The 16827-nt window shown below is 39.5% G+C and overlaps 1 protein-coding gene across 1 annotated transcript; it reads left to right on the top strand.

Annotated features, from left to right (window-relative positions):
- Positions 1–10144: 10144 nt before the first annotated feature.
- LOC108736728 lies at positions 10145–16568 on the top strand. The gene is made up of 4 exons (XM_018469277.1): positions 10145–10189; positions 14251–14728; positions 15990–16230; positions 16309–16568. Exons 2-4 carry the CDS (start codon positions 14528–14530, stop codon positions 16566–16568), a joined length of 702 nt encoding a protein of 233 aa, XP_018324779.1. The 5' UTR covers positions 10145–10189; positions 14251–14527.
- Positions 16569–16827: the final 259 nt, after the last annotated feature.

A 16827-nucleotide genomic window follows, 5' to 3' on the forward strand; every position in this document is an offset into this window, starting at 1 on the left:
TATGATCGTAAATTTAAAATCTATGGGAAAAGTAATAATAAACTAAAGTGTTTAATAGAATGTAATCAATTTTTGACAAGCAGATGAAAGTTTCGTCTAATGCTAGAAGGTTTATTTAATGATGATTCGATCCAAATGAGATCCAGAGTAAGTGAGGCCTTCCCCAATAGAAGATCCGAGAGTCTTTTGTGTTTATGGAAACCCAAACGTGAAAATTCATCGTCGGCCGAATTAACCACGAACTTCCATGCACGGGTGTGATTTTTATAACGTGCTGTCGCCAGTTTGTTGTTGGAATTGTTTTCTTTTTTTTAGACAACGAGCTTTGAGCGATGTCACGGAAGAATTACAATTTTGAATGTTTTTTTTTTCGCTTGACAAACAATAATACTTCCGCTTTATTGCAAGTACATCATACACAGATACATATGGATATACGAACGTATAGGTTTCTGCGTTTATTTGTTCGTGTGTTTGTTATTTTATATTATTCGGGTATGTGCAAGTGTGGCAGTGTCGCGTCTTTTACGGTTAACGTCACCGTGGGAAGGCGTTTTAATGTGCTACATGCACACGAGTACACGCTTCCGAGACACACATTCGTACACGTTGGAAGCGTCGTTTTGTCCGCAATTGCCAACACTTTGCGAATAAATAGAACATATCATCGCTCTTAAAAACGAACGCTCTAAATTGCGAAAAGATGAGTTTTTGCCTGATGTGACACGCGGAAAGATTAACAGTAAAACGATGAAGATGAAGAAATAGAAAAAAAAAGGAATATTAAGGGACCTGCAACGAAATTCTGACAGCGGAACTATGGCCAAATGCATCATAACATCATCATCTAGTATGGGGGGTCAAAGGGGGTCATGGACTATTGATAAAAGCACAAAATTTGTTTTAATCATTTTAACCCCCCCTCCCCCCTTGACCCTTATCAGCAAAAGTCAGCAAAGCTCTTACCCCTCATGTAATTATGAAAACATTGGTACATACATGCAACTTAACCATGAAACACCTCGCGAGAGCGAGTGAGCTTTATCAGTCATTTTGGGGAATCCCCGAATATACGTTTTGCTCTCGAACATAAACACAGAGGCGGCCTTAGTCATTGGAAGGTTCGGGGCGGGTAAACTTTTGCGAGACCCTCGTCTTTGTGGAATTAATTTTAATGATGATACTTGAAAAATGCAAAAAGTGATTCATAAATAAGTTTGCAGTTTTAAAATTGTTTATCGAAAATTAAAAATAAAATTGATAAAGACAAAGATATCTAACAAATTTGCGACTTCTTTTAAGACTATTAAGAAATTCAAATAAACATTAGTAGTACCTATGTACTATTACTACCTAATGTTTTCTAATTAGATTGTTGCGCGAGTGCGCGAGGCCCCTGCAAGAGCGAGGCCCCGGGCGGTTGCCCTGTTCGCCACCCCCAAAGGCCGCCCCTGCATAAACAAGTAAGGTTGTCATTTTTGTTCAAAACGAAATCTACCAAATTTTTCAGTAAAATAAATATTACTAACTTAATCACCAACCAGCCCCCCGTCCCCACGTCCCCATATCATAAAAAGATGAGGATCCCATGGATAGAGGTAAGAAATGAAGGCATATTCGAAGGAATAGGTGAACAAAGGACTCCATGGAAGTTAATAAAAAATAGGCGGGATAGATTGGTAGGACAGTTAGAGGCATATATTGGAAGAAGAAACAGGAGCTAAGGGGAGTACCTACAGGTAAACCTAGATTAGATAACTGTTCACAAATAGTTAAGGATATTGGATATTCTAGGACTGACGATCGTGTGATACCTAATATTCAGTTATATATGTATACGTCGACGAAAATTTCAATCAAAACAACTTTAATTTTAAATAAAATTTATTGTAAAATTAAGACGTTTTTGGGAGAAGATTTTGGCTTACGATGTAATAACGATTGCCAATTTGTTCCATCAGTGAATCCGCCGGTTGTGACGCATCGTAACTCATCGTCAATTTGTTAGAGAAATGTTCTGGGCGGATCTCCGTGGGANAATGAAGGCATATTAGAAAGAATAGGTGAACAGGGGACTCCATGGAAGTTAATAAAAAATAGGCGGGATAGATTGGTAGGACAGTTAGAGACATATATTGGAAGCAGAAACAGGAGCTAAGGGGAGTACCTAGATTAGATAACTGTTCACAAATAGTTAAGGATATTGGATATTCTAGGACTGACGATCCTGTCATACCTAACATCCAGTTATATATGTATACGTCGACGAAAATTTCAATCAAAACAACGTAAAATTAAGACGTTTTTGGGAGATTTTGGCTTACGATGTAATAACGATTGCCAATTTGTTCCATCAGTGAATCCGCCGGTTGTGACGCATCGTAACTCATCGTCAATTTGTTAGAGAAATGTTCTGGGCGGATCTCCGTGGGAGTCTATCATGTTTGTACTGTCTAATAATTCAAAGGCGCAACTTTAGTTGTCACTTTAATAACACACTTGGGATCCTGGGTCACTTTGCTCGAGTAATGCACACGTCCCAGAATTGCTTATTTCATAAGGTACCTGCTAAAATTAAAATGTATCTCCGACAATAGAAATAGGCGAAAAAGGTACGATCATGATGAGCAAATCAGTCGCAATTAGTCATTAGATATATTCGTGATCACAGAAGAATACCTACTCCATTTGAAATTTTTAAAAATGAAAAAGATATTTGCTTTCTACTATTATCTATATCTATACCTATATTATGACAATTTGGAAAATTAAGGAGTCAGTGGAATCCCACACATCAAACTTTTTCTGAGCACCACCCACAAATTTATACTGTTCCTATAAGGAGCCTGAAGACGACCTTCTTCCCATTTTGCACTAGGGTTGTAGGTTAAAGGGACCGGTAATTAAACACACAGAGGCTAGTTTATAAGAATGTCTTGAGAACGGTGATACCAGAATATTATAGCGAGCACGAGAGTGTTTGTGTGCGACCGGGCACACGTGTGCGCGAACGGTTTATCAATTCGTCGACTAGCCGCGGGCGTCTTTCTTCATGTGCGCCGTATTCGTAAATGTGTGTGTCGTACCTGCCTTCTGGAAAAGCAGTTAAACAGTTCAAAGAAAAAATAAACTATCCGGATGTTTCCAGAAGGTGCCCGAAAGTAAACAAAAGAGTATTTAAAGGAAGAGACGATCGCCGAGAGGAGAAATAAATTGACCGTTGGAGAAGTGAATCCAGAAATAAATTGACAGTGATAGCAGCGAAATAAATAGCACAGTGAATAGTGATATATATCAACAGTAGTGTAAATAAATAGAATAATTCATAACCTAAGTTTAGTATTAATTTAATAGTGTTTTTAAGTTCTTTAATAATTAGTGTAAATAAATAGGTTTTGTCGTTATCAGTCTTAGAAATTAATTTTGTTAAACCCACGAACATTACGGTATTCTTATAAGTAGCCAATTGTAAGCGTCTCATAGGTAAATCATCATCATCATAAAGTCGTCAGTCCTAAGGCTGGTTGGACACGAACTTCCACTCTATTCTATCCTGACCTAATCTTCGCATTTCCCTAAAACTAGAACATCCCACATCCTTAACTATTTGTGAAAAGTAATCTAATCTAGGTCTACCTCTTCTCCCCCTAGCTCCTGTTTCTGCCTCTAATATGTCTCTGACTAGACCTTCATGCTTGAGAAAGTGTCCTACCTACCTATCTCGCCTATTTCTTATTGACTTCCATAGAGTCCTCTGTTCTCCAATTCTTTCTAATACCTCTTCATTTCTAACCTTCTCTATCCACTGTAACCTTTTCTTTTCCGCTGCACCCACCGTTCATATTTCGCACCCGTACAACACTGCGCTCAAGACATACACCTTTAACAATCTTTTTCGAATTTTTATTGAAGGCGACTCGAGCCTGCACTATCCTCTGCTTTATATCCTTACTACTCCTTTCGTCCTGACTTATCTGACTTCCTAGATACCCAAAATCAGTCACTTCTTCTAATTTTTCTTTCTTCCAACTGAAACAGTAATAATAATCAGTAAATAATTTTTAAGCAAGGGTATTTCATTATTGTAATTGAGTTGCAACAACGAAAAACACCTACTCGTTTTTAAGGTATTTTTTTTATGATTCGAATAGTTCATCATCATATGGTCGTCAGTCAGTCAGACTCTTTCCTATCCTAAGCCAATCTTCGAATTTTACTAAACCTATAGAACATCCCACATCCCTCATCTCACACAACTTTATTTGTATACAGTAATCTACCATTAGGCTTACCTTTGCTCCTCTTTACTCCTGCTCGTGCTTCTTGTATGAGTCTAACCTCTAATTAGAGGAGGTATTACAAAAAGTGGGAGAATACAGAATAATGACATGAGAAATAGGACAGTAGAACGCCTTCTATAATTCTATCTTTTTTCATCATCCGCCTATAACTCCACACCCGAAACGCTTCTTAACTTTTTTTATCCGCCACGCTCATCGTCCACGTTTACAAATACACACCTTTAACAATATTCCTCAGGTTTCTTAATTAATCGTTCAGGAGCATGTTTAGATCATTTTTTTTAACGAGAACTAGGCAACTCAACTCTATGCTACCGTTTTTGCTTTATATCTCTATAACGCCTTGCATCATGAAATAGTTAGAATGGTTATATAGAAAATGCTCTACCTGTAATTAGAATGTACTCACTTAATTATATGCATACATAGATACATATACTTATAGTTTCGAAGGCGTATAATACTTTGGAGGATATAAGAACTTTGTAAAGTCCATCAGTAGACGACATACCTATGTACATGTAAAGGATTACGTGACAGATATTTCACGAAGCTTAAAAGCAACGAGGAGATTTCTTGAAAGTTTCGTAAGTTTCGGCAAACCTGAAGGTAAGTATTGCTTACTAGGGTCTATTATCATCCCTCGAGCCCTATAAAGAAGCTTGCTAAAAGCAAAATTAGNGATACTGCTGGATCAATTTGATTATATAAAAAGTATTTTTTTAATAGTTTCGCTGCATCAAGTGCTTGTTTGATGCTTGATGGAGGGACAGGATCGTCTTCTTCAACAACGTACACAGCTGCAGTTCTTATCTATTTCGGCAACTTAGAAAGTACTGCTTAATGATTTATAATGCCGCATTGTTGTCGTTAAATAGAGTAAACGTGACGCTATATAGAGTGTAATATTGTATAGAAAACAATGTAAACCAACCAAAGTCAAGCAATTTCGACGTTTTAAGGAGTTTGTCGTTAAATCGAGTGACGTTATAAAGAGTTATATTACACCATAATTTATAAGACAACAAGGAGAGAGCTCTTTTAATTTTTGCATTGATTCCCGATGTACGCGGCGGTTTACGAACATGCGGAGAGGGTCAAGTGGATGCGTGCCGTGTGCAAACCTGTTTCTAGGCGATTGAAAATGTATGAAGAAATAGGGGTACAGCGGAGACCACTAACGTAAACATGTAGAAAAAGTACCTGGTATGAGAGATGATAGCGAGAATAGGGGTAACGATAACGCATAAACTTTGCGTAGGTAGATAGTAGTAGTAGTACAAATTGCGACCGATGTAGGGGTAAAACCAGTACCTCCAACGAAAAAATGCATAGCAGGTATAGTAATAGAAGTGCCGTGGTAGTGTAAAGACGTGAAAATAAATTTTGTCCGTTGTATCTTGTTTTAAGTTTTTAACAAATTAATAAATTAAAAGCCTATAAGTTAAAATACTACCATTTAGCCAGTACCTGTGTTATATTGTACATATACCATAGTGTATAAAATATTTAAATAGTATTAATAATAGAATAAGCGCATAAATGTAAAATAGACTTTCCACAGCATGACAGTGAGCATCAGTTACTGACTTTAAGCACAATGTAGAAGAGTTTTCTTCGGTTCTGACCTGAAAATAAAAATTATTTCGATAAGAAAATGCCACAGATTCGTCAGAATAAATTCCCATAGAATTAGAACGGCGTATTTTATAGTAGCTATTAAGAAATTTTTTACTGATCTTGTGTGGCTGTGTTTATTTGTTATTTTGGACAGTGGGTGAACAGATAACAGAAGTGCTGCATTTGCGAAGATAAGATAGATGAACAAAGACGGAAATAGTATGTCGTGTAGGAAGAAAGACGGCAGTGCGGACTCGAAGGAATGGGATATCAAACAGAGGCGATATATCTCTGGGTTTTTTCAAGACGCTGTTGCTGCCGCCGCCATTGCCTCAGCGCTACTGTTAAACCGAAACATATATAGCGGTTTGCGTCCCAGTAGATCTCAAGTTATAGGTTTCAGTAGACTAACTGCGATGCCTCCTGACTTATTCCTTGCCTCCGACCGTTCTAACTAATGTTGGACAAATGAACAGTGCCAAAACATCTTGATTATAAACTGCCTACAAAATAAGTTACTTTCCGTATGCTAGAATAGATTCACACATTATGTACTAACAGGGATATAAGGAAACAAAGATTATAATGTATCTCTCGATGGCAGGAAAGGAAAATATTTTATATTCTCGTCCACATACATGATTGAAATGGACATTATTATAGAAGCGCCAATAAGTACTTACTTACATATGTACATCAAAGAGTTTGTTCGTAATTGGAAGCGAAAATACCTCAAAAAAAGGCACATTTGTTGATGGTCCAGACACAGATAAAATAATAAATGGAATTTCATTAGTACGTCGTGTCTTTCGGAAAGATCGCGGGATAGGCAGGCGTAGCCACCGTTGATCAAACAACGACGCTCGCGGATCAATACGATGTCGCCGCTCTCTGAGAAAACCTATTGCGACAACGTGGAAAATGAAGCTACCCCGCACATATACATGTACATGCATACGTACTTATACAGATACCCAAGTAAGGACAAACAATGTCGAGATGGTTAATTAATTTTTGAGAAAAAAAGGAAGGAATAGAAATACTCTTTGCCAGAAAAAAAGCAAATTTCAAAATCAAACAGCACGTACTTCTGGAAAATATGAAATAGAATGAAACACCTACAAAACCAATCTGCCGAGATTCATGAGCCACAAAATTGAAGGTCATAATATGATTTAGCTAGGTACCTAGTTTAATGGTCTTATGGTATTTATCTAAAGGCGCTTGGTACGTTCCTGAGCAAATATGTGTTTGGATATTACCTCAATTTGAGTAAGCAATCAAAAATTTTCTTCCACAACTCCACAAGTAGTTCCGCCTGCAAAGTTGTCATTCAGATTGTGGATAACACTAGGCAATCGGACTTTGAACATGAGTCAAACTAATATCCCTAAAGATAAAGAGACCGAATAGCGACATAGAAATTTATATGTCTACATGAAGATAAAGTCGCAATCGCACCAAAGATGTCTGGTACTTGATGACATTTTATTTCATTCAGCGTTGCTTTAAGGATATGCGTATTCGATACATAAAGGGATACATAGGAAACACATTGCAATCCGTTCTCTTTCTGCCAACAATTCCGTTCTCTTCCATATGAGCACAGGTTTTCCCAGAGCAGCCAGCCGATCCGACGTTCTCCCTCCTCTCAGTTCCACATCAATAAGCAGACCGCCTTGCAGTCCCTCTCCACAGAGACGACAATCGCTAGGCGCCAGGCTCTCGATCGAGAGCACCGTATAGATGCATTGGTAGTAGGCTATGAACCGATCGTTCCGATCAGGGACAGCCGACGTGTACCTCCTACGCGACACGCCATTGGTCGACCAGCACGCAGAATCGATCACCAGCTATTCCATTGCTATAGATGAGTACCTATAGGCGATATCCGACCAATACCGAACCTGTTATGTATCGGGTATGTGGCTCCCGTACATAGAATGTTCGACTGTGTGCCCGGCCGCGATTGATTGAGTTCCGGACTGATAAGGATCGGTGGTGGGACGGGGCCGAGAAAAGGATTGGCCGATCATCGGAAAAAGAGGCGCGAGTTATTGAGTGAGCGCGCCGGTATCCGTCCCTGACCGGAAAATTAAACGTACGTGTTCAATATTTACTTATTACAAATAAACCATACCATTTGACGCTTTTAACAGAATACCCAAAATGTCAACCGAAACAATTCAATTATCACTTCTCATCATCATCAACTAAAATTTAACGACATACGGTACTCCAATAAGGTTACTGCAATCAATATAATTTACCATTTTTTCCGCATCGGATATACCAAATTATCTACTTAAATCTATAGCGAAATGAATTTTAAGACGCCGTAAAATAAAGCACGAAATGTAAGAAAATATGTTAAGGATCGGATAACGACGGCGTTTGACGCTAATTAAAACAGTCGTTTCTCCCACTTCGACGTCGTTACTATGATGTTCGTAGTCGTCGGGATTCCGAACTGATAACTACATTTTGAGCGAGAGATAACGCACCCTCCTACTACTCCCACGGCGGAATCTCTCTCGACGTAGTCTCGGGTGTAGCGATCGAGCCACACGGAAGTGGGTCAAGAGAGCAATAAAACTCTATGTGGAAGGAACACGAAAACAACAGACGAAACGTACCCACACTTACAAACAGCGCAAATCACGCTCATATCGAAACCAAGCAACAATTGGTGTCATAAAATAGAGTACTCATGTTCCTACGTAGGAACCCAGCACTTATTAGATACCAATTTTGAAAAAGTTTTACCCTCTTAAGCAGGTACCAGAGTTACACAAACTGTAATTTTCATACATTCGTCAAATATCGATCCAGTTTTAGACAGTAATGAAGCAGACGGAATATTATCGTTGTATCTATTCAATGTCAATGGCTAGCCATTCAAGACGGCTGACTGGCGGAAAATTCGGAAGCTTTTGGCACAAGCCACCGAACGAACAAACGGTTAATGTAACGAAACACGCGATGTGTAGGCAGACAGGAGTAAGAAAAGCTTGTAAACCTCTTCACGTCTAGATATAATTCACGACCCGTGAAGGCTTCAGGAAGCGCCTAACGAATAAAACTGATTTGTTGCGATATGTTTACGAACTGACCCGTAACAGATGCTAGTGCACCATAATCAAAATGCACGCATTAAAATACATTTGGGCGGCGAGTAAGAATAGATGCGCCAGGAATGTCGTGACGACTAATATCGCTAATAAACTTCTAATAACAGTCATACTCTGGTGTCCATAAAATGTTATTATATTTCATAAATAGTTGGAGAATGAGACTTCTATTTGCAGATTTCTCGCTATCCGTCCAAATGCAGCACGATTAATGCCAAAAAAGATTCGCCGAATTACGGGTGGGCCAAAAGCGTTACGAAACCCCTTTTGACTCATAAATCTGAATGTCGTCTTCTTTCATTTATTTTGAATAAAGCTTGGTTTTTGTTTTTATTACCTTTATGTAGATATGTACCTATGTTAGATAGGTATATGTGAATTATATGGATTAGGAGATACAATCAATATCTCTTCATGTAGATAACACATGAAGTCTTCTGGAGTAACTTTATGTTCTCCGTCCTAGAAGAGAAGAAGTCACTTCCCAAAAGAATGTTTGGATACCTTAGAAAAACTAACGTTCCGACATCCTGCCCTCTCTGTGATGTATAAATCGATGGTCACCGTTTATTAGAAATAAGTTTTACGTGAATTTTAACCCCACTCTATTGTGTTCACATGTAGGTGGATACGTACGGAACGCCGTGCTTGTACGCCGCCGTAGCTATTCTTCTTTCACCGATCTGAAAGTGGAACAATCGGTATCGAACGACGCCGTCGTCGTTGACACGACCGGCGTCGCCGTCGTCGACCCGGGGCCGGCTGTCCATAAAAAAACTCCTATCGGTTCTTCCCCCGCGCGCGCCTTTTCTCTCCTCGACATCGGAGCAGCAACACTAGCGGCGGCGGTAAGAGTTAGTGAGTGTATCGGTGGCGGCGGCTTCAACGACGGCGACGGCGGTCCACCCATCACCCACCCCGTCCGTTGCCGCTGATCGGTGACCCCCGCTCACCCGTCACCATCGCCGCCGTTGCCTTCGTCTCGCTAACCTCTGACCTCTCTCTAGCCGTTCGCTCTCTCCGCTCGTTCGTTCGACTTCTTGCGCACACAACTATAGATGTTCGATTTTTGCAAACGCCGACGCTCTGCGCCGTCGTTACCCGCTCGCCGCCCGCCGGGAGACGCCCTATTACTAGGTAGGTACTACAACTGCCGATATAAGGCTCGCTCTCACTTATATATCAGCACATACAAATAGACATACCTAGGTCAGATAGGTATATCCAAATAATAAATAAACATAGCCCATTAGAAGCGGCCCCTATTCCACAAAATCTTTTTAAAATCGTTATCATATAGATAGATATAAGTGTGTTTGTCTTCCCAATACTACTTATCAATCACAAACAACAAAAGATACTTTCGGGGGGTGATGTCCAAATAATCAGTAATTCATCGTGAAACTGACTATTCACCGTAGAAACAAATGTCAAACTGAATCTAGATGATGGCCCATTAGGTGGGTACTTCTATCAATCGACAGAAGCGGCCTTTATTCCACAAAATCTTTTTAAAATCGTTATCATACAGACATCAGTGTGCTTGTCGTCCCAATACTACTTGTCAATCACAAACAACAAAAAATACGTTCAGGGGGTGATGTCCAAATAATCAGTAATTCATCGTTAAACTGACTATTCACCGTAGAAATATATGTCAAACTGAATCTAGATGATGTCGGTAAAATTTTGCGAAATGTATCTACAATCATTCTAGGAGCAAAAGTCTTCATAACACCTACATAAAATGAAATGAAAAATTTATTTTAGAAGGAATATCGTTATACATATTAGGTGTTGATTTTGATGTCCACGCATTATACCTCGTGAAGTAGGTAAAATTTTGCATTTTATACGTATCTGCCTCTACAGGAGATATGGAAACGAGAATGATCCTTTAAAAATTCCGTTCGCGTACGCATCGTGCAATCCATGAGATTGTAACTGTCAGGAAAGCGGCTTCTCCAGGACACCTAATACTTATCCCTGTAGTAGAGGTATCTGTACCGACAAGGAAGTTGGTAACCGTGGTAAGTTTAAGTATGTAAGAGAGATGCTGTGCGACGCTTGACAGTGTCACTACACCACCACAGCCGTCACACCACTCGCAACACACATACATAAACATATACACGTAACCAGTCGATTAAGGGGCAATCGTAAATTCCCGAAATACTTCTCGTAAAATAGCAATTTTCCAAACAATAAATCCCCTGTCCGCGCTACTCCCAACCGCGGGACTACGTGTACGTAGCGAGCGGCAAATAAATTCGCACAAAACACACATACATACACGAAAAATAAAAATACACACATAATTTATTTAAGCCTCTCATGCCACCGTCGTCGGTCGCGTCGCTTCGCCTCCGCCGTGCGTCCGTGTGTACGTCGACGACAACGGCTCGTCGCGTAGATGTCGTCACGGTAGAAGAAGCCGCCGATGTCGCCCGCCGCGAGAACTGCCGCGGGGCGACAACGAGCGACGAATTTAAGAAAAGCCATCAACTTAAGTAGGGAAATATTTCATATCCCGGCATTAGGGGAGCAAGCAGCGAGAACGAGCTCTACTCTCGGGCTACTGCTACATGTACATACAAAACGCGAGCATGTAAATACCTGCCTGATAGGAAGTGTGTTTGTCGGTGATAACTGCTGTTTTTTATTTAATAGATTGTTGTTGATATTCATATTAGCCACAGTGTATCTATCTAAGGGAAAGCACAGAGAATGTACAGGTTACTTCCCACATTGCTTAATATGCTTATTGATAAAGGAAGTTCATGACTCATGAGTGAAGTAAGTACCTTTCTTTAATTGACGATTAGTTTTTACAATTAGTAAAATGATTCTGAAATGAATGGGCATAAAAAGTGAACGAATTTTATAAATTATAACTTTGATTGGTTCAGCAAGTTTTAAGTTCCACGCCTTCATTCAAACAATTGACAGTTTTTGGTCAGGCCTTGACGGAATAACATCAGAAAGAAAATAGGCACCTATTATTGAAGCATATAGACTTGAAAAACGAAGTATAAAAAAAAACATGGAAGAGTTATATCATCAAAATCGCTACCAATTAAGCCACAATTAATTGACGTTGACGAAGAGATTTGTTATTTTCGTTGTCCTTGACATATCGATTGCATTTGAGTAGAATGTTGTTAAAGCTATCAGACAAAAGTTAGGCATTTATTAAAAATCGGTTTGTGAACAGTTTTGTCTAAATGTATCCCAAATTACTCCAATAAATTAATGCGAATGACAATAAGAAATTCAACTGCGTGCCTACATAAACCAAAATAAATCCATTAGCGTGGCTATGTTTTTGGCAATTATAATTCCGCGATTCCTAACGACATCTATTACAGCTCATTGATCTTACGGGCTCATATTGGCAACCGACTGACGTCACGATGCCAAAAACTTACTGACGAATAGAACATTAAGCATTTGATTTGATCTCTAATAGAATCGCACTATTTACTAACGGATTTATTGATAAATTGCCAATTTGAAACAATTTGTCGCTGGAAGGTGGTAAATTTTATAATTACCGCTGATTTTCGGTATCTATTAGGAAGTCAGATAATTCAGGATGGAAGCAGCAGTAGAGATATTAAACAAAAGATAGCACTGGATCGAGTCACCTTTAACAACCCGACTACAATTTATAGGGGGAATGCCCCATGTAGTGTGCGGACCTCATGAGGCTAATAAGGGGCATGCCGATATAGGCATTTCCCCGTAGATTCCTCATGAAAATCCCACCGAAAAAAGTGGTGATACTAAAATGAGGATTGCCTTTCCATATGGTTCTTAAGGGGCAAACCTATTACCTACATGTATAAACTTACAATTAAATCTACCTTATGGGGGTCGATGAGGCAACTCCTTTTGAAAATACTCTCGGTAAAATGAAAAAAATAGGGTAGAAATAACTTTTCCTTAGGGGGCACGATATGCGCCATTCCTGATGGCGCGCAAATACAGCAAGACGTTATATGCCCCTTCCTTGCCGTAAGGGGCAATCTCGTGGATTCCACAAGAGGTAGTGTGACTACCCACTTAGGTATCCTACCTGCATCCCATCAAAATTCTAGTTGGGAACAGGAAGTCAGTTCTGTACAGCAAAGGTTAATTTAAAAATTCAAAAAAGATTGTTAAAGATGTATGCCTGAAACACAGCACTGTACGGGTGCGAAACGTAGACGGTGGCCGCAGCAGGAAAGAAGTGGTTAGAATCGTGTGACATGTGCTGTTACAAATTAATGATGATGATGATGTTGATACAAAAGCGGTCTTTAAGTATATCCATCGGAGGGTGTGATATTCCTTAAGTAACAACATCTTGGATGTCTTAAATATAATGTAGATAAAAGAGTTGTGAGTTTGCTACAGGTACATTGTTTAGTCGATTTCACTGAGTGCGCAATGATTTTATCAGCTTTCCTGACATTTTTTCATTGCCACTTTAACGTAAGCCGCTGACTATGGGTTGGTACAATTTGCACGGGTAATATTTAAAACTTACACTATAGGTATATATCGATAATATCATCAGAAAATGAATATTTATGCGTCCCGCTTTCCCGACGTTGATGAATGAAGGTTCGTGTTTTCGCAATTATGACAATCCTTCGAACGAATAGGTAGATACGTATAACATCGACCAATATCTCGAAATTTCATCTTAAATACAAAAATGCCCGTTGAGTTACAAACGTGTATATAATATGTGTAATCTACAACATTAGATCGAAACACGCACACACACAAACGCCACGACTAATACGTCTAGTTTAATGATGTGTATGTGTGCGACTGTATTGCAGTGGCTTTCGTTCTGATTCGTACACAGAAAGGCTTTAAAACAGAAAACGAATGCACGAGTGAGTGTAGTAGTCTAAAATTCAATTTCTCGTTGTCCATATCTTTTTCTATCGCCTACTCTTTCACTTCCCACTTACCTACCCAGACGTAGGTACTTGTCATAAAATCAATCACGAAACTTCGGCTTTGCGCCGTGCCGTTCTACTGACTCCGCTACATGACTACAGCGGCGTACGTTCAATCCGAATACTGACAAAGAGAACTCACATCTAATAAACAAAACAAAGTCAATCAAATGTAATATTTGATAACAATTAACAAATTAACCGATCTCGAGCATAAAAAAACATGATTTCTTTTTATTAAAGACGTCCCGATCTACTTCGTTGTAATTGTTTCGCTAGTGATATGCCCGATCATGTTATGAAGCCAACGAAAAAGTTCCACGCGTTCAACGGGGTTACCATCACAGTTCTGTGATGGTCTGATGGGGCGTATCTTGGAACAGGGTAACTCATAATCATTTTTGGGAAGCTGGCGTCAAAAATGAGTGCAGCGGTCTAACAAATCGGAACAGGTTCTTCAACCTCTTAACGACACTTACGATGGAGTTGATTGTTTTTCAGCAAGACTCAATTTCGGCACATGAAAAGCCAAATTGAAAGTGGTTTCAAGACAACGTTCATAGCGACTTCAGATTGGCCCTTCGGCAGTCGTGATTTGAACCCCTTAGATTACGAACTATGGAATACTCTCGAGGAAATGGCCTATCGCAAACGTCTCAAAAATTTGCAGTCCCTAAGGAAGAGCATCACACAGGCAGCAGTGGAAATTTCTCTGGAAACGGTACGTACATGCATTCATCCGTGGACGGAGTGCTTATCTCTGTTCGTAGCCAGTAGAAGCGATCATTTTGAATAAGTGGTATACGATTTAAACAGAATCGTTCATACTATTTAAATAATCTTTTTTTGAGTTTGGATCATGAATTGTTTTTCTGGTACATTCCCTCAAAATACTGACATTATTTATGGCTAGATCAAGTACACTTACATTTAAACTCTATTGTGCGTGTCCCTTAGCATACATTATAAATTGATCTATTGAAGACTAGCCGGAATGAATCTTAAATTTTTCAAAGGGGAACTGGATCAGTTTGGTTTCATTAACAATATACTTATTGAAGATTGCTCAATTACACTAAATAAGCTGCTTGTTGTAGGTAGTTACGCGTGGTGAGTGAGTGAACGGACTTTGACTAATCTATTTCATTCATGCACGAAAACAAATATTTTAGAAAAGTTTATTGTTTTAATTATACAACAACAGTCGTTTCTCTTCATAAACTATTATCTATCATCACTTTATATACATTAGGGGTGTGTTCCGAAATATAACCCAGCATATTGATCAGTGCTGATGACGTAATGAATCGACGCCATACTGTTGATTCGTTCCGAAATATACTGGCCAGTGCATTGATGTCAAATTGACGCCATGTTGACTATAGTGTTTGTGTGCTCGTTTACAATAATTTTGCTCTAAAAGTTATTAAAGTTTCTTACAATAAAAAATTCCTGAAAGTCTGATGCACACACGCCCGTTTGATATACTACTACATCACATTTGTCTCACCAGTACAATATGGTGGCACACCAGTACAATATGGCGTCGATTTATGACGTCATCAGCACTGGCCAGTATGTTAGGTTATATTTCGGAACACACCCGAGGTACCTACTTCCGTCATGTATTAGGTACGACGTTGGTTGTTTCGGTAATAATAAGTACTTTCATTAAAAAGTTGCAAGATGGGGTTTAATTGTTGACTTATTGTTAAGTAATTATAATGTTTGAAGAACTTAATGTATAGATTTCCATAAAGAAAAATCAAGGCATTTCTCCATCCCATGATCTTTAAAGAAATCAACAGGTCCCCGGTAAGATGGAAAGAGAATATGATTACTATTAGATACGCATTATCTAAAATACAATTTAAATAATAGGTGAAGTAATAATAAAAATAGGGTGTATAATGTGTGGGGTAGCTTCTCGACGTTTACATAAACATATTTCGCTGGAGTTAATTATCTTGAGCTCGATCCAGTTCGTAGAGGAGCAGATAATTCCGGAATCCGGATGCCTCTCAAGTGGTCATTTGGTACTTCGCTATATACACACTCACGCGCTCGCTGCTTCCGTGACGATACAACTACAACTACTATCTACTACCACACACAACAGCAACAACAACAAGAAAACAACGGCGCTCTCGGAAAATCACAACAGCAGCAGCAGGCATGGAAGGACCAAGCAGCCGGTAGTCAGCAGCACCATTATTATCTCCGGTAGGTACTTGTCGGAGGAGGCTCGAAAGCCTTGTGGAATAATTTAAACACGAGTATCATTTCTTTCTGGGCGCGCAGTCAAAGCAATCGCTAAACAACAACCAACACACACGGCAGCAACTAGCTGGCGTTGTAGCGTCTACGGAATGGATGACGAGGACCAGGGGTGGAGGACGACGTCGGTGTCGATGATGGTAGTGGTGGTGATGCAAGTTGCAGCGCCCTTAAAAAGCCGAACAAAAATCAAAGCAAAAGCACCCGGGAGGAGGTGTCTGCGGAGGTGTCGCGTTGGAAATACAATAGTGAACTGGGCGCCACTTCAAGACATTGTTACATAGAAGGCACTCGAGGCGCGCGGACGAGAATCGTGCTGTACAACAGCAACAATGCCATTTCTAATGAGGATATTTTTAATTGGACAAGGATCTTCAAACGGAATACGCGATGGTTGTTGTTGATGTTCGTAGAGGTATTCGTATTCGTAGTCGTCAACTCTCTCGACACTCTCTCTCCACAAGCTGTGCCTGCGATGAACAACTTGTACGATTATTATTGCTGTCGTACTCTATATTATTATTTCCATGTGCATGTTTCTAC

Source organism: Agrilus planipennis, unplaced genomic scaffold (assembly GCF_000699045.2).
Source record: "Agrilus planipennis isolate EAB-ADULT unplaced genomic scaffold, Apla_2.0 scaffold103, whole genome shotgun sequence".
NCBI classification, from domain to species: domain Eukaryota; kingdom Metazoa; phylum Arthropoda; class Insecta; order Coleoptera; family Buprestidae; genus Agrilus; species Agrilus planipennis.